We start from the raw sequence: 23,983 nt of genomic DNA, 5'->3' as shown, positions 1-23,983 counted from the left end.
TTCAATCAAAGGGCTCCCATTATCATTTACACCTGGCACCCCAAACTTACCTACCACACCCTCTCTAAAAGTTTCTCCTACTTTAGCATTCAAGTCCCCTACCACAATTACTCTCTCACTTGGTTCAAAGGCTCCTATACATTCACTTAACATCTCCCAAAATCTCTCTCTCTCCTCTGCATTCCTCTCTTCTCCAGGTGCATACACGCTTATTATGACCCACTTCTCGCATCCAACCTTTACTTTAATCCACATAATTCTTGAATTTACACATTCATATTCTCTTTTCTCCTTCCATAACTGATCATTTAACATTACTGCTACCCCTTCCTTTGCTCTAACTCTCTCAGATACTCCAGATTTAATCCCATTTATTTCCCCCCACTGAAACTCTCCTACCCCCTTCAGCTTTGTTTCGCTTAGGGCCAGGACATCCAACTTCTTTTCATTCATAACATCAGCAATCATCTGTTTCTTGTCATCCGCACTACATCCACGCACATTTAAGCAACCCAGTTTTATAAAGTTTTTCTTCTTCTCTTTTTTAGTAATTGTATACAGGAGAAGGGGTTACTAGCCCATTGCTCCCGGCATTTTAGTCGCCTCATACGACACGCATGGCTTACGGAGGAAAGATTCTTTTCCACTTCCCCATGGACAATAGAAGAAATAAAAAGAACAAGAGCTATTTAGAAAAAGGAGAAAAACCTAGATGTATGTATATATATATATATGCATGTGCGTGTCTATGAAGTGTGACCAAAGTGTAAGTAGGAGTAGCAAGATATCCCTGTTATCTTAGCGTGTAGCAGAAATGTTTAATTCTTTGCAGTGTTCAAGAGTAAACACATGATGTCACCGTCTAATACCTTTCCTAATAGCCATTCCAATATGCAGTCATGAATGGGTTTACATTATTTATACTGTAGTTTAATAGCAAATAATGAACAAACAAAACACTCGCCACACTGAGTGGTGGGAGGGCTGGCTGCCAGTTGCGGGGGTCGGAGGGGGGGTAGTAGGGACTCACAGGTGGCGGGAAACTTAAATATGATTTGGCGGCTGGGAATTTGGTGGCTGGGAATTTGGCGGTTGGGAATTCGCGAATGTGTGAAGCCCGTGAAAGTTGAAAACATGAATGTTGAGGGAGACCTGTGTGTATTATATACAGTGGACCCCTGCATAACGATTACCTCCGAATGCGACCAATTATGTAAGTGTATTTATGCAAGTGCATTTGTACGTGTATGTTTGGGGGTCTGAAATGGACTAATCTACTTCACAATATTTCTTATGGGAACAAATTCGGTCAGTACTGGCACCTGAACATACTTCTGGAGTGAAAAAATATCATTAACCGGGGGTCCATTGTATATTGAATTTGAATATATATATATATATATATATATATATATATATATATATATATATATATATATATATATATATATATATATATATATATATATATATATATATACATTGGACCCCTGCATAACAATTACCTCCAAATGCGACCAATTATGTAAGTGTATTTATGCAAGTGCATTTGTACGTGTATGTTTGGGGGTCTGAAATGGACTAATCTACTTCACAATATTTCTTATGGGAACAAATTCGGTCAGTACTGGCACCTGAACATACTTCTGGAGTGAAAAAATATCATTAACCGGGGGTCCATTGTATATTGAATTTGAATATATATATATATATATATATATATATATATATATATATATATATATATATATATATGTATGTATATTTATATATATATATACATTGGACCCCCGCATAACGATCACCTCCGAATGCGACCAATTATGTAAGTGTATTTATGTAAGTGCGTTTGTACGTGTATGTTTGGGGGTCTGAAATGGACTAAACTACTTCACAATATTCCTTATGGGAATAAATTCGGTCAGTACTGGCACCTGAACATACTTCTGGAGTGAAAAAATATCGTTAACCGGGGGTCCACTGTATATATATGTATGTATATATATATATATGTATGTATATATATATATATATATGTATGTATATATATATATATGTATATATGTATATATATGTATGTATATATATATATATACCTGGAGTTTACCTGGAGAGAGTTCCGGGGGTCAACGCCCCCGCGGCCCAGTCTGTGACCAGGCCTCCTGGTGGATCAGAGCCTGATCAACCAGGCTGTTGCTGCTGGCTGCACACAAACCAACGTACGAGCCACAGCCCGGCTGATCAGGAACTGACTTTAGGTGCTTGTCCAGTGCCAGCTTGAAGACTGCCAGGGGTCTGTTGGTAATCCCCCTTATGTGTGCTGGGAGGCAGTTGAACAGTCTCGGGCCCCTGACACTTATTGTATGGTCTCTTAACGTGCTAGTGACACCCCTGCTTTTCATTGGGGGGATGGTGCATCGTCTGCCAAGTCTTTTGCTTTCGTAGTGAGTGATTTTCGTGTGCAAGTTCGGTACTAGTCCCTCTAGGATTTTCCAGGTGTATATAATCATGTATCTCTCCCTCCTGCGTTCCAAGGAATACAGGTTTAGGAACCTCAAGCGCTCCCAGTAATTGAGGTGTTTTATCTCCGTTATGCGCGCCGTGAAGGTTCTCTGTACATTTTCTAGGTCAGCAATTTCACCTGCCTTGAAAGGTGCTGTTAGTGTGCAGCAATACTCCAGCCTAGATAGAACAAGTGACCTGAAGAGTGTCATCATGGGCTTGGCCTCCCTAGTTTTGAAGGTTCTCATTATCCATCCTGTCATTTTTCTAGCAGATGCGATTGATACAATGTTATGGTCCTTGAAGGTGAGATCCTCCGACATGATCACTCCCAGGTCTTTGACGTTGGTGTTTCGCTCTATTTTGTGGCCAGAATTTGTTTTGTACTCTGATGAAGATTTAATTTCCTCATGTTTACCATATCTGAGTAATTGAAATTTCTCATCGTTGAACTTCATATTGTTTTCTGCAGCCCACTGAAAGATTTGGTTGATGTCCGCCTGGAGCCTTGCAGTGTCTGAAATGGAAGACACTGTCATGCAGATTCGGGTGTCATCTGCAAAGGAAGACACGGTGCTGTGGCTGACATCCTTGTCTATGTCGGATATGAGGATGAGGAACAAGATGGGAGCGAGTACTGTGCCTTGTGGAACAGAGCTTTTCACCGTAGCTGCCTCGGACTTTACTCTGTTGACGACTACTCTCTGTGTTCTGTTAGTGAGGAAATTATAGATCCATCGACCGACTTTTCCTGTTATTCCTTTAGCACGCATTTTGTGCGCTATTACGCCATGGTCACACTTGTCGAAGGCTTTTGCAAAGTCTGTATATATTACATCTGCATTCTTTTTGTCTTTTAGTGCATTTAGGACCTTGTCGTAGTGATCCAATAGTTGAGACAGACAGGAGCGACCTGTTCTAAACCCATGTTGCCCTGGGTTGTGTAACTGATGGGTTTCTAGATGGGTGGCGATCTTGCTTCTTAGGACCCTTTCAAAGATTTTTATGATATGGGATGTTAGTGCTATTGGTCTGTAGTTCTTTGCTGTTGCTTTACTGCCCCCTTTGTGGAGTGGGGCTATGTCTGTTGCTTTTAGTAACTGTGGGACAACCCCCGTGTCCATGCTCCCTCTCCATAGGATGGAAAAGGCTCGTGATAGGGGCTTCTTGCAGTTCTTGATGAACACAGAGTTCCATGAGTCTGGCCCTGGGGCAGAGTGCATGGGCATGTCATTTATCGCCTGTTCGAAGTCATTTGGCGTCAGGATAACATCGGATAGGCTTGTGTTAATCAAATTTTGTGGCTCTCTCATAAAAAATTCATTTTGATCTTCGACTCTCAGTCTGGTTAGCGGCTTGCTAAAAAATGAGTCATATTGGGACTTGAGTAGCTCACTCATTTCCTTGCTGTCATCTGTGTAGGACCCATCTTGTTTAAGTAGGGGCCCAATACTGGACGTTGTTCTCGATTTTGATTTGGCATAGGAGAAGAAATACTTTGGGTTTCTTTCGATTTCATTTATGGCTTTTAGTTCTTCCCACGATTCCTGACTCCTAAAGGATTCTTTTAGCTTAAGTTCGATGCTTGCTATTTCTCTGACCAGTGTCTCCCTACGCATTTCAGATATATTGACCTCTTTTAGCCGCTCTGTTATTCTTTTCCGTCGCCTGTAAAGGGAGCGCCTGTCTCTTTCTATTTTACATCTACTCCTCCTTTTTCTTAGAGGAATAAGCCTTGTGCATACATCGAGTGCCACCGAGTTAATCTGTTCTAGGCATAAGTTGGGGTCTGTGTTGCTTAAGGGGAATCCCCTTCCATTAGGACTTGAGGTAGCAAGTCCTTTTCTGGGGTTACTTCCCTTCTTCTTTTAATGCCACTAGGACCAGCTTGAGAGTCACTGGACTTCTGTCGCACAACATATTTGTCCATAGAGGCCTGTACCTCCCGTTCCTTTATGACATTCCTAGAGTGTTTCACAACATTGTCAGTGTAATAGTCACCAGCACGGCTTGCAATAGCTGTGTTAGGGTGATTGTCATCAAAAAAAGTTTCCACTTTAAGCCACATTGCACACATTTCCTTATTCTTTGAAGTAGGCAACTTCTTCAATTTCTCTATCCCCTGCTCCGAAGCAGTTTCCTCAGGTCTGGACTCTTGCTGTTGAAGATGATCTAGCAGCTCATCAGTGGTTAGTTCTTCATTGTCCTCCTCCACCAACTCTTCCACATCCTCCCCACTAACCTCCAACCCCAAGGACTTCCCCAATGCCACAATGGATTCCTCAACTGGCATAGGCTTCTCAGGGTTTGCCTCAAATCCTTCAAAATCCCTTTTGTCTACACATTCTGGCCACAGTTTTTTCCAAGCAGAGTTCAAGGTCCTCTTAGTCACTTCCTCCCAAGCCTTACCTATAAGGTTTATACAATTGAGGATATTAAAGTGATCCTTCCAAAACTCTTTTAGAGTCAGCTGAGTTTCTGTGGTCACTACAAAGCACTTTTGAAACATAGCTTTTGTGTACAGTTTCTTGAAGTTAGAAATGACCTGCTGGTCCATGGGCTGCAGGAGAGGAGTGGTATTAGGAGGCAAAAACTTGACCTTAATGAAGCTCATGTCCCCAGAAAGTCACTCTGCCAAGTCTGTAGGATGACCAGGGGCATTGTCTAATACCAGGAGGCACTTAAGGTCTAATTTCTTTTCAGTTAGGTAATTTTTCACAGTGGGGGCAAATGCATGGTGTAACCAGTCATAGAAAAAGTGCCTAGTGACCCATGCCTTACTGTTTGCCCTCCATAGCACACACCAATTAGCCTTGAGGACATTGTTTTTCCTGAACACTCTGGGAGTTTCAGAGTGATACACCAATAAAGGCTTCACTTTGCAATCACCACTAGCATTAGCACACATCAACAGAGTAAGCCTGTCTTTCATAGGCTTATGTCCTGGGAGTGCCTTTTCCTCCTGAGTAATGTAGGTACTGCTTGGCATTTTCTTCCAAAACAGGCCTGTTTTGTCGCAATTAAACACTTGTTCAGGTTTAAATTCTTCACTGTCTGTGTAATCCTTGAATTCCCTCACATATTTTTCAGCTGCTTTTTGGTCCAAACTGGCAGCCTCACCATGCCTAATCACACTATGTATGCCACTACGATTCTTAAATCTTTCAAACCAACTTTTTCTGGCCTTAAATTCACTCACATCAGCACTAGTTGCAGGCAATTTCTTTACCAAATCGTCATGCAACTGCCTAGCCTTTTCACAAATGATCATTTGAGAGATGCTATCTCTAATATCCGTTTTTCATTTATCTACACCAATAACAGTCTCTCAACATTTTCTAACACTTGCGGTCGCTGTTTCGTAATCACAGTTGCACCTTTTGCAAGAACAGCTTCCTTGATTGCCATTTTCCTGGTCACTATAGTAGAGATGGTTGATTGGGGTTTACTATACAACCTGACCAGCTCCGACACACGCACTCCACTTTTGTACTTTGCAATTACCTCTTTCTTCATTTCAATAGTCATTAGCACCTTTTTTCTCCAAGGGTTGGCACTAGAAGCCTTCTTGGGGTCCATGGTGACTTATTTTGCAGAAACAAGCACCAAAAACAGTGATAATGTGGAATGTACCGAATGTATCCTTAGATGTGCGCACACTGGCTGGCTTGTAAACACTGGCACACATGGGGCAGTTCAGGCCACACGTGGACATGTCTCGTACAAATCACATTGAATACCGGGTTTTCGATCGGATACCGAGGCAAAATTTTTGCGATAAAATGCATCGAATACCGGATTTATCAAATACCGATGCCATCGAATACCGGGGGTCCACTGTATATTCATGGAGAGCACTAAACCCACATGAATACTACAGAATCAGAAAAATGGGAGGCAAACAGACTCAAGCCAAGGTAAGGGAAGGTGGTTCCATTTTTTTGGGATCAAGAGCCCCTCACTAGCATTAACACCTTCCTTAAAGAGCAATCTGATAATAGATATTAAAAGAAGTTCACTATCAAAACATCAAGAGTACATTATTATTATTATAATCAAAGCGTTAAACCAACAACCATCAAGAGTACAATACTGTACAGCTTTTCCTCACTTAGCGACGTACTCATTTAGCAATGACTTGGACTTGCATCAGGCTCTGACCAGTATACTTACCTAAAAAATGTATATTAGAGTCGATTTCCTCAATTCTATTTATTACAATATACAGTACCCTACTGTATAAATGTTTAAAAATATACCAGAAATATTATAAATGGTGCAAAGGTGACATTAAAGCAATATCAAAGATGGTCGAGACAAACCCACTACCATTATAGTATGCTCCTCACTTAGCAACAAATTCATTTACCAATGTGGTCTTAGGAACAGAACCGAGTTGCTAAGTGAGGAGAGGCTGTATTTTATATACCACTCCTATGGTATTACTACACAATGCCTGCAAAAGTAATCTGGACCTTCTCTTCATTATTATGAAAATTGTTAAAAAGTAACAACATATACATTATAGAGCAAAAACTGTAATACTTGGTACTTACATTTATATTCCGTCATCTCCCCACTGGCCTTGATCACTGGAAGGCTTAGGCATGCTTTCACTCAGATTCCTAAAGTATGTAATTAAGTGGATAACTAACTGACCCAAATGCCCTTGATCTCATGTGATACGGATGAAATATGGCAAGATTCCATCTTCTTTTTCATATTCCAGGTCCTCAATAGGACTGAGGTCTGGAGCATTCTCTGGCCACTGTAAAACCTCAATATTTTTCCCTGCAAGCCACTTGGTTATTTTTTTTTTTTTTTTTTTTTTGGCCTTGTGACAGGGGACACTATCATGCATAAAAGTTATGTAGCCATAAATTTCAAAAATACTCAGCAGGTGGTCGTTGAGAACAATGATGTAATGGTTGGCATTCATTGTAACATTTTGGGAAAGGAAGTACAAACCCTCATGACTAAGTACTCCACTATAGCAACCTCAAACCATGACAGATTGTAGGTGCTTTACAGTGCATGCAGGGTCGTACCTGCTGATGGAGAAGGAGTGCCTCATTGCTTTGATGGCCTTGAATGTACGGCAATGTGGATTTGTCTGACAGCAATGACTTTTTCCAGTCATTAACACACCAGTAGGCATATTTCCTGGCAAACATCAGGCATTCCTTCTTCACACACGGCATGAGTAGGGGGTTCTTTGTGGCATGACAACTTGGGAGGCAGAGGTCCGTTTGCAGGCAGTGACGGATGCACTGAATTGAGAAGTTATCCAGGAGTTCAGATGCATTTCTTTGAGCTGTGATGCAGTCATATGTGGATTTTTATAAAGTTCTCTGCATAGAATGTTATCTGTGTGCTTATATGTCCTCCTTTGCCATCCTGTATGAGGTTTTGTAGCCAGAACAATGTCTGGTGGGAGGCCACAGGCAGCAGCCAGTAACACCATTATGCTTGACTTTGCTCATCCAATCCAGTGACAATTTCCTGTATGGTGACCTTTGCTTGTTTCCAAGCCAACATACAGGCTTTTACCTCACCAATAATCTTTGAACATATATTTATCCACTTGGCACAAAATTACACAGCACTAAATATTTTGGCTAAAAATCCTGGGCACTTGGGAGTACAGCAATGCCACAGAACACATTGCCTCACTGCTGTATGCAGATGCACTGAGAGATGATACATACCACACTCTCTTGAATTAACTCAAAGTTCATAGATACCTCCAGAAAACATAGATATGAAGTATAGCATCAAATACACAGTATGAATCCAGACTGTTTATTGTGTTTATAATGGAGGCAGGTCCAGATTATTATTGTGGGCAATGTACCATCCTTATATTTTGTTAAGCTTGTATGTAACCTTCTAATATATAACCCATATTCTTTTTTTTTTTATTAGCCCTAGCCCACTAAATATAAATGTGTTCATAATAAACACACTAAAATTTATTTACATATATTGTATGTAAAATTATTAATATGGCTGAACAAACAATGCACCTTAGGCTAGGTAAACAGACATGCATTACCTGCAAGGAGCAATGGTGTATGATCCTGGTGGGTTTAGTGCTTAGTTTTGATAATAATAATTACCTGCAAGGAGTACAGTTGCAAATTATAGACTCTCACTATTGAAAATGTCAAATATTTCCCCTCTGAAGAAAGAAATATACACTAACTTGCTTTAATGTGTGGATTATTAGAAAAATTATTAAAATCAATAATATTATTATTATATTACTATTAAATATTATTATTAAATACAAGTGCTAAACCCATATGGGTCATGCAGCACTGGTGTGAGAATGTACAAAGGAAGGGGGCTAGTGCAGGTGTAAAATTTGTCAAAGTGATATATGTAATAGGTTAGTTTCTTTTAAAAAGTTAAAGAGCGAATTTACTGCAGGTGGGATATCTGGAAAGGTCAGGGTGAGCACATCATGTTGCTGCAGATGTGTAAGTGAATTCTTCATGCTCTCTAATAGATAAGACAGACTATGAGGATTGTCACCATATAATATCTAGGGGGAGAATAGGAATCAATGGGGGTTTAATCAAAGGGAGAACAAGTTCAATTCCTTGGATCAAGAGCTCACCAGAATCAAGGCACCTCCCTCAAGGGAAGACTATTATGATGTGGTGAAGCAATAACTTGACCTGGGAGTTTCTCCATGTGGTATCTTTAAATTGTATATCTAATTTGTAATCAGGAGGATAGTTTCCCATACCCAGCAATAATGACAAGATGGCTAGGAACCCAATTGGTTTGATGGAAAATAATATGTGCTCTAACCTAGTTCATTATTGTTCCCAGTGGTTTTGAAATTGAGAGAACTGTTAAACAGTCCAAGTAAGAGATGCTTCTCCTGTGGGAGATTGACAGGTTGTGAATAATGGGCTGAGCAGCTGAGTCTACATGTTCACTGTGCCCAAGGACACAATAAAAAACTACTACATTATGTTTGCTACTGTTGTATATGAAGTACAGTACAATGGGATATGGAGAGTTAAGCTTCTGGATAAGTTGTAATACATTACGGAAGTTAACAAAACCAACGAATAAGGTGGACATCAGTGCAATGTGTATGATGGTGATTAATATTGGGTATAACTCGTCTGCAAACATGCTGGCTACTCCTATTAAATGTGCTTGAATTACTCTAACTGGAAAATCAATAGCATACCCTACTCCATCAGTGGATTCGGAAACATCAGTGTACATGGCCATGGCATGAGAATGTGACTCAAAGTTTTCAAGAAAGTACCACAAGTTCATAGTAAACATATGAACCTTTGAGCATGGGAAGAGAAAGGAACAAACCAGAATAGTCAAAGCACATTACCTTAATATTTTTCATAATTTAAGATGTTGGTGTGTGATATCTTGTGGATGCACTTTGTTCATTCTCCCTCTTTGTTCTGTATATGGTAATTGTCTACCATTCTTCTCTTAATAACTACTACTTTTTGATTTAGGTGTTATGATTACTAATCATTAGTGCTGATCTTTAAGTACATCGGATATCAGAAAAGAAAACAGTATTTTAATCCAGAGTTTCCCAAGTGATGTCTGGATGTGTTAAGATGTTCTTTAATGGAAGAAAAATGAAGACTTCCACATCAATCTGTGTGTTTATTATACAACGGTTGGCTGAGCACAGTGCCTGGTGCTGATACTAATGCAGTGTTCATAATACCGATTCACTACAAACAGCACTGATAAGACTTGACAGGCCTCATATAGTACAGACAGCAGATAGAACTGACAGGCCTGGTGAAGTGAAGATGGAGTAGTACTGATGTTAGTGGCCAATATACAATATACATAGAGTATCTCTAAATAAATACAGTACATATATAAAAAATAATTAGTAAGACTATTAGTGCAGCATTCTAATATTTTCACTTAATATTCGCTGTCAAAATGTAAAGGAATATCTTTAAAATAATTTTAAGGAAGTCTTGAAACATGTGAAAAAATACAGTATATAGTTTCTTGGTGCAATTTTTTTTTTTTCTAATTTTGATATCTGAAAGGTTATTTAATAACAATATTTGGTAATAACACTGAATGAGAAAAGCTCTAACAGCTTTATTATAAACAATATAAGTACAGTGGACCCCCGCTTAACGATCACCTTCCAATGCGACCAATTATGTAAGTGTATTTATGTAAGTGCATTTGTACGTGTATTTTTGGGGGTCTGAAATGGACTAATCTACTTCACAATATTCCTTATGGGAACAAATTCGGTCAGTACTGGCACCTGAACATACTTCTGGAATGAAAAAATATCGTTAACCTGGGGTCCACTGTACTACTAACTCAGTTGGCTTCCCAGGGGTCCACAACCAACAGGTTGGCCGGCTGTGTATCTCGTTTGTATTATAATTGTTTATTTCATTAAAATGCATTACATACTTATTGTATATTAGTATTGGTGACGCACTGGTCAGGGGTTCCAGACACCACTGCCTGTCTCTTGTCATTCTCCTGGCCTGGCTGGCAATGTTCGGAAGGCCCGGGTTTGATTCCCAGCAGGGTAGAAACATTCTGATGTGTTTCCTTACACCTGTTCTCCTGTTCACCTTGCAGCAGTCGACTAACACCTTGGGTGTTAGTTGACTGGTGTGGGTCACATCCTGGGGGACAAAATTGAGAACCCCAATGGAAATAAGAGGGACAGTTCTCGATGATGCACTGCCTTTCTTGGGTTATCTTGGGTGGCTAACCCTCCGGGGTTGAAAACCCGAACAAAATCTTATCTTACGGTAAATGTGTCTGTTTTCAGTTCAAGTGCTAAAAGTGTGTGTTGCAGTGCATCAGTAGTGCATTCCAGGTGTTATCAACTCTGCAGGGGCATATATATATATACATATATATAAAAATATAGGGAGGTACCACCTCTAGAACTGTCCTGGGGACCCTCATCCTCAGAGAAAAGAATAAACTTGCTTCAGGGAAAACTCAAGGTTCTCCCTGAAGCTGTTTGAGAATTTTCTGCTACCACCCCCTATATTTAATTAATATATATTTTATTTAAAGACAAAATACATTGACAAAACATTCGCAAAGATACAACAGAAAGTAAAACAACATAGGTAACTCAGAGCTATATATATATATATATATATATTCTCCATGGGGAAGTGGAACAGAATTCTTCCTCCGTAAGCTATGCGTGTTGTAAGAGGCGACTAAAATACTGGGAGCAAGGGGCTAGTAACCCCTTCTCCTGTATAAATTACTAAATTTAAAAAGAGAAGCTTTCAGTTTTCTTTTTGGGTCACCCTGCCTTGGTGGGATAGGGCCGGTTTGTTGAAAAAAATAAAAATATATACATATATATATATATATACAGTGGTCCCTCAATAATCGTCCATAATCCGTTCCTGGAAGTGGGACTATTATCGAAATGGACGATTTACGAATCAATTTTCCCCATAAGAAATAATGTAAATTCAATTAATCCGTTCCTGACACCCAGAAGTATTAAAACAAAAAAATTTTTTACATAAAATATAGATGTAGTACATAAACAATACAGTGGCACATGATGAATTAAACATTAACAGAATAACACTTACCTTTATTGGCGATTCTTCTTTGTGTATGGAAGACTGGAGAAGGAGACTGATTGGATGATTTATTGTTTGCAAGGGGAATCCCCTTCCATCAACACCTCGGGTACCAATGGCTTTTCTGGGGTTACTTCTCTTCTGTTTCTTAATGCCACTAGGACCACCTTGAGAGTCACTGGAGTCCTGTCTCGCAAAAAAACTGTCCAGAGAGCTCTGTTTCTGGCGCCTCTTTAAAACTTCCCTAAAATGGGCCAAGACTCTGTCACTGTACAAGTTGCCGATATGGCTTGCAACATCCTTCTCTGGGTGATGTTTCTCCACAAATCTTTCCATCCTACCCCACATTTCAAAAATCTCCTTAATTTCTGAAGAAGGCACCTTCTTCCATCTCTCTTCCTCCTCTGCAGCAAGATTCTGAGCTGCGATCTGTTGCTCTACCTGCTGAAGCTCTTGCAGCTCCTCGGTGGTTAGCTCTTCATTGTGGTCCTCCACCAACTCTTCCGCATCCTCCAAACTCACATCCAACCCCATGGAACTCCCCAGTGCCACAATGGATTTAACAACTGACATAGGCTCATCAGGGTCAGCCCCAAACCTTTCAAAATCCCTCTTGTGGACACAATCTGGCCACAATTTTCTCCAAGCAGAGTTCAAAGTCCTGGTAGTCACTCCCTCCCAAGCCTTACCTATAAGGCTTACGCAATGGAGAATACTGAAGTGTTCTTTCCAAAAATTTCGTAGGGTCAAGTGAGTGTCTGAGGTCACATTCAAGCACCTTTCAAACATTGCTTTGGTGTAGAGTTTTTTAAAGTTTGCAATGACCTGCTGGTCCATGGGCTGGAGGAGAGGAGTGGTATTCGGGAGCAAGAACTTTACTGTGATGAACCCAAACTCCTTCAGAATTAGGTCATCCAAGTTTGGAGGATGAGCAGGTGCATTGTCCATTACTAGGAGGCACTTGAGATCCAATTTCTTTTCCAGGAGGTAATTCTTCACACTAGGGCCAAACACTTCATTGAACCACTCTACAAAAATTTCCCTCGTGACCCATGCCTTACTATTAGATTTCCAAAACACACACAATTTACTCTTCATAACATTGTTTTTCCTGAACACTCTGGGATTTTCAGAATGGTACACTAGTAACGGCTTCACTTTGAAATCCCCACTAGCATTAGCACATAACATTAGCGTCAGCCTGTCTTTCATAGGCTTGTGTCCTGGCAGCGCCTTTTCTTCCTGAGTAATGTAGGTCCTCTTTGGCATTTTCTTCCAAAAGAGGCCTGTTTCATCACAATTGAACACTTGTTCAGGTTTCAGTCCTTCACTGTTTATGTACTCCTTGAATTCATGCACATATTTTTCAGCCTTTTTGTGGTCTGAACTGGCAGCCTCACCATGCCTTACCACACTGTGTATGCCAGTATGCTTCTTAAATCTCTCAAACCAGCCTTTGCTGGCCTTAAATTCACTCACATCATCACTAGTTGCAGGCAATTTCTTTACCAAATCGTCATGCAACTGCCTAGCCTTTTCACAAATAAGCGACGTCATAAGACTATCTCCTGCTAATTGTTTCTCATTTATCCACACCAATAATAACTTCTCAACATCTTTGAGCACTGGTGATCTCATTTTTGTCAGCATATTTACCCCCTTTGCAACAACAGCTTCCTTGATTTCCTTTTTCTTGGCTATGATGGAAGATATGGTTGTACAGGATTTGTTATACATCCTGGCCAGTTCGCCCACACGTACGCCACTATCATATTGTTCAATGATGTTTTTCTTAAATTCAATCGTATTTCTCACCTTCTTTACCAAAGACTTGGCACTATGAGCTTTCTTTGGAGCCATGGTAGCTTATTTAGCACTTAAATAACTTGCAAGCACTAAAATAAATGGAATATTATGAAATATTTCGCTGGAGCACGTGAGGGAACCGTCGCTCACTGGTAAACAATGGCACACTGGCTGGGAAGGAAAGGCCGAGGTGGCTCGAGGCGGCTCATAGCGTGAGTACGTGTCCGGGACGAAGGACTATTAGCGAGTTACTGGACCATTTGCGAGCCAATATTTTGACGAAAAAACAGGACTATTTCCGAAATGGACGACTTTCAGGCCAGACGATTATTGAGGGACCACTGTATATACAGTGGACCCCCGCATACCGTTAGCATCACATAACGTTAAATCCGCATACCGCTACATTTTATCACCAAGATTTTGCCTCGCATACCGCTAAAAAACCCGCTCAACGCTGTTCATCCGAGATGCTTCTAATGTGCGCTCTTAGCCAGCCTCACATGTTCCACCGGTGGCATTGTTTACCAGCCAGCCTCCGCGGTAACATCCAAGCATACAATCGGAACATTTCGTATTATTACAGTGTTTCTGGTGATTTTATCTGCAAAATAAGTGACCATGGGCCCCAAGAAAGCTTCTAGTGCCAACCCTACAGGAATAAGGGTGAGAATTACTGTAGAGATGAAGAAAGAGATCATTGATAAGTATGAAAGTGGAGTGCGTATCTCCGAGCTGGCCAGGTTGTATAGTAAACCTCAATCAACCATCGCTACTATTGTGGGCAACAAAAAGGCAATCAAGGAAGCTGTTCTTGCCAAAGGTTTAACTGTGTTTTCGAAACAGAGATCGCAAGTGATGGAAGATGTTGAGAGACTGTTATTGGTGTGGATAAATGAGAAACAGATAGCAGGAGATAGCATCTCTCAAGTGATCATAAGTGAAAAGGCTAAGAAGTTGCTTGAGGATTTAATTAAAAAAATGCCTGCAACTAGTGATGATGTGAGTGAATTTAAGGCCAGCAAAGGTTGGTTTGAAAGATTTAAGGCCAGCAAAGGTTGGTTTGAAAGATTTAAGAGGCGTAGTGGCATACATAGTGTGATAAGGCATGGTGAGGCTGCCAGTTCGGACCAAAAAGCAGCTGAAAAATATGTGCAGGAATTCAAGGAGTACATAGAAACTGAAGGACTGAAACCTGAACAAGTGTTTAATTGTGATGAAACAGGCCTGTTTTGGAAGAAAATGCCAAGCAGGACCTACATTACTCAGGAGGAAAAGGCACTCCCAGGACATAAGCCCATGAAAGACAGGCTTACTCTGTTGATGTGTTCCAATGCTACTGGTGTTTTCAAAGTGAAGCCTTTATTAGTGTATCACTCTGAAACTCCCAGACCGTTCAGGCAAAAGAATGTCCTCAAGGAAAATTTGTGTGTGCTGTGGAGGGCAAACAGTAAGGCATGGGTCACTAGGGACTTTTTCTATGACTGGTTACACCATGCATTTGCCCCCAATGTGAAAGATTACCTAACTGAAAAGAAATTAGAACTTAAGTGCCTCCTGGTGTTAGACAATGCCCCTGGTCATCCTACAGACGTGGCAGAGCGACTTTATGGGGACATGAAATTCATTAAGGTGAAGTTTTTGCCTCCTAATACCACTCCTCTCCTGCAGCCCATGGACCAGCAGGTTATTGCAAACTTCAAAAAACTGTACACAAAACCTCTGTTTGATAGGTGCTTTGTAGTGACCTCAGAAACTCAACTGACTCTAAGAGACTTTTGGAGAGATCACTTTAATATCCTCAATTGTGTAAACCTTATAGGTAAGGCTTGGGAGGGAGTGACTAAGAGGACCTTGAACTCTGCTTGGAAGAAACTGTGGCCAGAATGTGTAGACCAAAGGGATTTTGAAGGGTTTCAGGCTAACCCTGAGAGGAGTATGCCAGTTGAGGAATCCATTGTGGCATTGGGAAAGTCCTTGGGGTTGGAGGTTAGTGGGGATGATGTGGAAGAGTTGGTGGAGGAGGACAATGAAGAACTAACCACTGATGAGCTGATAGATCAACTTCAACAGCAAGAGGCCAGACCTGAGGAAACTGGTTCGAAGGAGGGGAGAGAGAAATTGAAGAAATTGCCTACTACAAAGATTAAGGAAATCTGTGCAAAGTGGCTTGAAGTGCAAACCTTCATGGATGAAAATCACCCTCACACAGCTATTGCAAGCCGTGCTGGTGACTATTACACTGACAATGTTGTGAAACACTTTAGGGAAGTCATAAAGGAACGAGAGGTACAGGCCACTATGGACAGATATGTTGTGCGACAGAACTCCAGTGACTCTGAAGCTGGTCCTAGTGGCATTAAAAGAAGAAGGGAAGTAACCCCAGAAAAGGACTTGACACCTCAAGTCTTAATGGAAGGGGATTCCCCTTCTAAACACTAACACACTCTCCTCCTCCCATCCCATCAATCATCACCAGATCTTCAATAAAAGTAAGTGTCATGTAATTGTGCATGCCTTTTTCAGTTTGTGTGTATTAAAATTAATATTTCATGTGGTAAATTTTTTTTTTTTCATACTTTGGGGTGTCTTGCATGGATTAATTTGATTTCCATTATTTCTTATGGGGAAAATTCATTCGCATAACGATAATTTCGCATAACAATGAGCTATCTTGCACGGATTAATATCGCTGTGCGGGGGTCCACTGTATATATATAGATATATAATTCTAGGTAGTAGGTTTGTAGACAGCAACCGCCCAGGGAGGTACTACCGTCCTGCCAAGTGAGTGTAAAATGAAAGCCTGTAATTGTTTTACATGATGGTAGGATTGCTGGTGTCTTTTGTCTGTCTCATAAATGTGCAAGATTACAGGTACGTCTTGCTACTTCTTCTTACACTTAGGTCACACTACACATACATGTATAAGCATATATATACACACCCCTGTGGGTTTTCTTCTATTTTCTCTCTAGTTCTTGTTCTTGTTTATTTCCTCTTATCTCTATGGGGAAGTGGAACAAAATTCTTCCTCCGTAAGCCATGCGTGTTGTAAGAGGTAACTAAAATGCCGGGAGCAAGGGGCAAGTAACCTCTTCTCCTGTATATATTACTAAATGTAAAAGGAGAAACTTTTGTTTTTCCTTTTGGGCCACCCCGCCTCGGTGGGATATGACCGGTGTGTTGAAAGAAGATATATAATTTATGTATATATAGTATATATATATATATATATATATATTATATGTACATTATATATACAGATATATATATATATATATATATATATATATATATATATATATATATATATATATATATATATATATATATATATATATATAGTACATGTACATTATATATATATATAAATATATATATAGATATATATATATATATATATATATATATATATATATATATATATATATATATATATATATACAGTGGACCCCCGGTTAACGAACTTTTTTCATTCCAGTAGTATGTTCAGGTGCCAGTACTGACCGAATTTTTTCCCATAAGGAATATTGTGAAGTAGATTAGTCCATTTCAGACCCCCAAACATACACGTACAAACGCACTTACATAAATACACTTACATAATTGGTTGCATTTGGAGGTGATCGTTAAGCGGGGGTCCACTGTATATATATATATATATATATACAGTATATATATATATATATTATATATATATTTTATTAATATTCAGAGGGCTGAAGAGGGTTTGTTGAGGTGGTTTGGTCATTTAGAGAGAATGGATCAAAGTAGAATGACATGGAGAGCGTATGAATCTGAAGGGGAAGGAAGGCGGGGTAGGGGTCGTCCTCAAAAAGGTTGGAGGGAGGGGGTAAAGGAGGTGTTGTGGGCGAGGGGTTTGGACTTCCAGCAAGCGTGTGTGAGCATGTTAGATAGGAGTGAATGGAGACAAATGGTATTTGGGACCTGATGATCTGTTGGAGTGTGAGCAGGATAATATTTAGTGAAGGGATTCAGGGAAACCGGCTATTTTTATATAGCCGGACTTGAGTACTGGAAATTGGAAGTAAAATGCCTGCACTTTAAAGGAGGGTTTTGGGATATTAGCAGTTTGGAGGGATATGTTGTGTATCTTTATATGTATATGCTTCTAAGCTGTTGTGTTCTGGGTACAAATGACTGTAAAAAATGTAAAACACAGCACAAGACAAATGCTTCCACAGTGAGGTAAACAGTGCGCTGCGCCAACTAGTGGTGGTGTTCTGAAGCTCCTCATTATTAATTATAATAATAATAATTATTATTATTAATTTAGGGAACTGGAGCACAGATCCAATTCCCTAAATTAATAATAATAATAATAATAATAATAATAATAATAATAATACATAATACGTAATAATAATACTAAGGAAGAACTTTAGAATGCTGCTACTAGTTGGCGCAGCAAATGCCAAAACATCCAGTGAGCAGTGCATGTGTGTTCCTCACCATGGAAGCATTTCTCTTGTGCTTTGCTTGCATTTTTTACAGTCAATTGGCCAAATTTCTTTTTTTCTAACCATGGGTCCTAAGAAAGTAAGTGCAAAAGACAGTGCTGAGAAGAAAAAGAGGATAATGTCCATGGAATTACAGCATGAAATCATAGATAAACATGAGCGAGGTGGTATGCAGGTTGTTTGCAAGGCAGTACAAGCATAGTAGCAAGTAGCCTATCTTCCGCCCTCCACCTCCACCAGCGTACGTACACTTTATAAAACAAATTTATTACTTTACATTCTCTATTATGTTTATATGCAATATTTCTTATTTATAAATACACTGTTTCAGTGTTTTCCTTATGAAACTAGTGATCTAGTGCAGTTAGCCTCACAAACACTCCATTTTCTCTTATAATAAGAGCATAGGAAGATATAGTCACAGCGGGAGCAGGAATGGCCAATGCCACCACCACTAGTCACATAATGACATATTTTATTCATTCTAGAGTATATATCATGTTTCTATGTTAATTATATTGTTTATTATGTCATATCAGATGAACTGTGATAGATAAATAAGCCGTAGAATTGATATTAGTGTCATACTGAAGTATTCTGTCCTGCCTCCTAAGAGCAGGAATTCCGCTGGAATGGATTAATCCTTAAGCTGTTCAAATGTAGATCTACGTTTATGCGCGTAGCTCTCTGAACGTAGATCTACATTCAATTTTACATTGTTTCTTATGTAAAAAAAAGTAAATCTACATTCGGAATGCTACTCGTGCAAACGTAGATCTACGTTTGGACAGTTTAAGGGTTAATGGAATTTCAATTAATTTAAATGAGGAAAATTGATTTGCTATATGAGCAAATTGAGTTACGAGCTAAGTCACGGAATGGATTAACCCTTTCGGGTTTCAGCCGAACTAGTACGGCTTACGTGCCAGGGTCCTTGACGTACTAGTACTCATAAATTCTAGCGCCTTCAAATCTAGTGAGAGAAAGCTGGTAGGCCTACATATGAAAGAATGGGTCTATGTGGTCAGTGTGCGCAGTATAAAAAAAATCCTGCAGCACACAGTGCGTAATGAGAAAAAAAAAACTTGACCGTGTTTTTGGATTAAAACAGTGACTTTGCACTGTATTTTCGTATGGTATTTATTATTGTATTCTATTTTTCCTGGTCTCATTTGATAGAATGGAAGACATATTACAGAAATTGAGATGATTTTGACTGGTTTTACAAAGAAAAGTACCTTGAAATTGAGCTCAAAGTAGCAGAAATATTCGAATTTTACCAAAGTTCAAAAGTAAACAAATCATGCTAAGCATCCAATACACATCAACTGGTGAGTCTAATATTCTTTCGCAAGTGTGCCAATATTATTTATACCATTTCTACACTAATGCAGTAGTCTGCATAACAGTAAATCATCTATTTTTTGTGAGAATAAAAATTCAAAATGGAAAGCAAAAGAATGTAAGAGGGGTGTGGGGATGTGACTAATGAACAGAGGAAATGTTATTTTAGTGCCAGGAATGTCTTTCTTGTTTATTCTGGACCCTATTTGGAAATTGGCATCTTTTGAAATTTGTGTGAAATTGGCAAAATTGATAAATTCTGACCACTGTATTGGATAGTTGAAATCGGTAAATGGGTGGTTTCTTGTATTCATTCGATAGAAAAAAATGGAGTCCTAGCTAAATAGGTATGATTTTTGTCGACTAGTACACTGGAATTGGCCGAAAATAGGGCTCAAAGTGGGCAAAATCGCCGATGCGTAAACATCATCGAGACCGCTAACTTTGCGAGAGCATAATTCCCTAACTTTTCCAGCAAATTTCATACTTTTGGCATCATGGAAATATAAACACATATGCAGTATAATGTGATCCTTTATTGACAACGTTTCACCCACACAGTGGGCTTTTTCAAGTCACACACAGATCTACCTGGGGTGGAAGGTACGGGAGTATTTATAGTCATAAATATAGACTATAAATAATCCCGTACCTTCCACCCCAGGTAGATCTGTGTGTGACTTGAAAAAGCCCACTGTGTGGGTGAAACGTTGTCAATAAAGGATCACATTATACTGCATATGTGTTTATATTTCCACTGTGTCGGTATTTGATACCATTTACGTATTTCCATTTTGGCGTCATCATGATCGGGAAAAGATTCTTTATCTTTTCGTAAGAAAAAATCATTTTTTTTTTTTGAAATTTGGGGGACCCTGAGAACAAGTCTCTGAGAGGGCCTGTGGACCCTGAAAGGGTTAAACTCGTAAGTCGAGGTTCCATTGAATATGTACGTATGTACATATGCACACCTAAGAAACAGGGATACCTTAAAAAATCCAAAGATGAGGTAATAGGTGGCTCCCAGTTAAAAAAAATTGTTAAATGATTAAAGTCATTACACATGCCCACATTAGCTGATTAGAGGACAAGAGAAACAACAACACACATAAGAATGAAAAGATAATGAAGATTTCCTAACATCATCCACAAGAAGAATATGAGGCCATAACCATAAACTAAGGCAGAATAGGTGCTGAAAGATAATAAGAGTTGTAGTACTACAACCACTGGAAATTTAAAAAATTACATTATAGAATAATTACCAAAGACTGTACACCACGAATTAATCTCTGCTCCTGTAGCTACAAAAAGGCAAATACATACACACTCACTCATTCACTCACTCATGCACACACACACAGGTATGATAAAGCTCATGGAGCAGGAAGAGTGACCAGTGAAGAGGTGGGGCCAGGAGCTATGACTCAACCCTTGCAACCACAACTAGTAAGTACACACATGTATGCATGTACATACACACAGAATTACAATGGCATATGATCTCAAGTATGAAAAAAAAAAAAGCAGTAAGATCCTCAAAGTGCAGTACTTTTGACCTGCTCTGGTCATTTGAATGGAGTAACTTTCAACCATTGTAGTATGGAGGTCGGCCAAGTACAGTACCACCATACCGACCAAAATTCTGAAAGACGAATGAGAGCTTTAAATAAAAATACAGAAATGATACTATAAGCTGCCAATATTGACAGGAAGAGAGCATAAAGATATCACTTAAATATCTACTGAGTTTTATTGTTAAATAAATAGTATATGGATCATTAAAAGTACTATATATGAAAACAAATTACTTTCTAATGACACTTTTGGTAGTTTGCTGGTTGGATGGTTATTGAGATGCAATAAATGCATAAACTATTAGTAAAACATATATACTTTATTCCTAAACATTATTCTCACTACACATCAAAAGAAAAATGATCCCCAAAACTGAAACTTATCCAACTAAGCATCACCAACACATAGCAGTGCTCAAAGTTATTTCCCTCATTATTAGCCTAAAAAAAAAAAAAATAAAATACTGCTTTTAGAGTGAGGTTTGCAAACCATCTACTCCAATTTGGCACATCAAAACTAAACCAGGATGCATTGTGACTGATCTTAAGCAATTTGTTTTATGGAAATTCCTCCTTACTATTGATACATATATTTTAACACTCAGAAAAAGGTTTTGATCATTGTAAAGAATTACATGTGGTGTTAGTTTTTTCTTTTAAAAAGCTTCTAAAATTCGTTATACACATACACCCAGGAACACATTTTTCTATGTTGTAATCAGCATTTAGTACAAAGGAGAGATTAAAATGTATTGAAGTACTTAACAGGTTTGAGGTTGAGTAATGTGAGAGTTGAGGTTGACTGGTGCCGGCCACAGCTGCCACTGCCCTCCATCCAAATGGTGTACTGCCCACAATAGTGAAGAAAAGACACTCTTCACAGAACTAGCTTTTATTGGAACAACGTTTCGCTCTGTGTGAAGCTTTATTAAATCATGATAAAGCTCCACACAGAACAAAATTGCTGTTAACGGAGTTATTAAGGGCCACCAAACCTGAAGCTTTATTAAGCCCTCCTGCCTAGGAGTCCGGGGAAAAAATTATTGCCCAAATCTGGGTGGGTATGAGAAAGGAAACAAAATTTTCCTCCAGATTGAGAAACAGGAACATGAAATTCCCAACTCAGATCAGGTGGACCTCAGGCCTAAGCACCAGCAGAGGTTGGCAGCTTACTCCCTGAGCAAACATGTCTGCATTCCACCAATGACAGCACTGGAGTGCCAGCAAAACTACTGTTGTTAAGGGCCACTAAAGGTTCTGCATTATTGGGCCCTACCTCCTGTGAGTCAGAGAAATATATTGGCCACATCTGGGCTGGAATTAGAAAGGAAACCAATTTTCCTCCGGAAAGAAACTCGAGAACAATAAGTTCCCAATTAGGTCAGATAGACCCCCTTGCCTAAACTCTGACCCCAATGGAAATAAGTAACTTTGACTTTTTTGGGTTATCCTAGGTAATTTACACATTTGCTATGTATAATTGTACCTATGTGTACCTGAACCTAAATAAACTCACAAGTAGATGAGTAAGACATGTGTAACAGTCTGGTATGTGTATTGACAAGACGTTTTGCCTGGTCACCAGGCCTCTTCAGTCGAAATACAGAGACAGCAGTAGTGGAATTGCAGATATGAGGAAGGAAAAATAATTTTGAGGTGGTCAGTAACACAGCCAGGCATGCTCAGCTCCATAGCTTCAAAGCTATGATTAGGTTAGGTAAGGTTAGTCAGGAAACAAGACAAGTGTTTCCTGATGCAGGCCTTAGTCATGATGACCCGCAGTTGAAGATTTTAGCATTCTGACAGAGGCCTTCAGCTGGCTTACTGGTCCACCCCTGTAAAAATTAGAGTTACTGATAATATATCAAAGTTATGGAGCTGAGCACACCTAGAGTGAAGAACTGATCACCTCATATCTACATCTCCACTACCTCTGTTATTTCCTCTGTATTTCTACTGAAGAAGCCCGCTGAGCAGGCGAAACCAAATACCAAACTGCTGTTCATGTCTTACTTATCTACCAGAGACAGACTACCCCTTCTCCGGAGTTATATCAACATCAGGCTTAGAAGCTGATGTATGACACCCCGACCAGTTGCCCAGCAGTGGAAAGTGTGGGAGAACAAACATGTCAGGAAGAGAAAACAGGGAAATTCAAAACTGATGTTCAAGGCAGGGGGGTAGAGCAAGACATCCTCACTCCAACACGAGCGTAAAAGTCCCAGAGTGAAAATGTTGTCCCAATAAAAGCTAGTTTTGCATCATATTTTCTTCACTGCTGGCGTGATTGACTCGTGTTGAAAAATAATCTTACCGAGTGTCCTGTCATTGACCAAGTCTATATCACTTGCACTCACATTTCTTCATTATCACATCAGTAACACCACTTTCAGACTATCACACTGTAGATGCCTCATGTTTATTACACTAATCAACTTACCATTCTATCGCACAGCACAGGCACACTAACACAGTCAACTATTACATAACATTACACTACATCCCTCTCTGTTAATATAATCATCACATTGCTGGAGTGCAATATACTCAGCTAGTAAATATCCATGTGTCAATGTTGGGAAACTCACTGCTAATATGCTACAGGTCACTATACAGCACAAGTCTTACACAATCTCATGAAGCATAAAATACAGTCAGACATTCA

The 23,983-nt window shown here is 39.4% G+C and overlaps 1 protein-coding gene across 1 annotated transcript; it reads right to left on the bottom strand.

The window, feature by feature from the left end:
• Window positions 1-3,216: 3,216 nt before the first annotated feature.
• On the bottom strand, window positions 3,217-23,941 carry LOC138854892 (tigger transposable element-derived protein 1-like). The gene is made up of 2 exons (XM_070100515.1): window positions 22,085-23,941; window positions 3,217-8,621 (listed from the first exon to the last, which is right to left on the bottom strand). The coding sequence occupies exon 2, from the start codon at window positions 5,114-5,116 to the stop codon at window positions 4,301-4,303; it is 816 nt and encodes a 271-aa protein (XP_069956616.1). The 5' UTR covers window positions 5,117-8,621; window positions 22,085-23,941; the 3' UTR covers window positions 3,217-4,300.
• Between the last annotated feature and the right edge of the window lie 42 nt (window positions 23,942-23,983).

Source organism: Cherax quadricarinatus, chromosome 73 (genome assembly GCF_038502225.1).
Source record: "Cherax quadricarinatus isolate ZL_2023a chromosome 73, ASM3850222v1, whole genome shotgun sequence".
Classification (NCBI taxonomy): domain Eukaryota; kingdom Metazoa; phylum Arthropoda; class Malacostraca; order Decapoda; family Parastacidae; genus Cherax; species Cherax quadricarinatus.
Note: the sequence above shows the minus strand (reverse complement) of the source record. Positions and strands in the feature narration are given on the sequence as shown.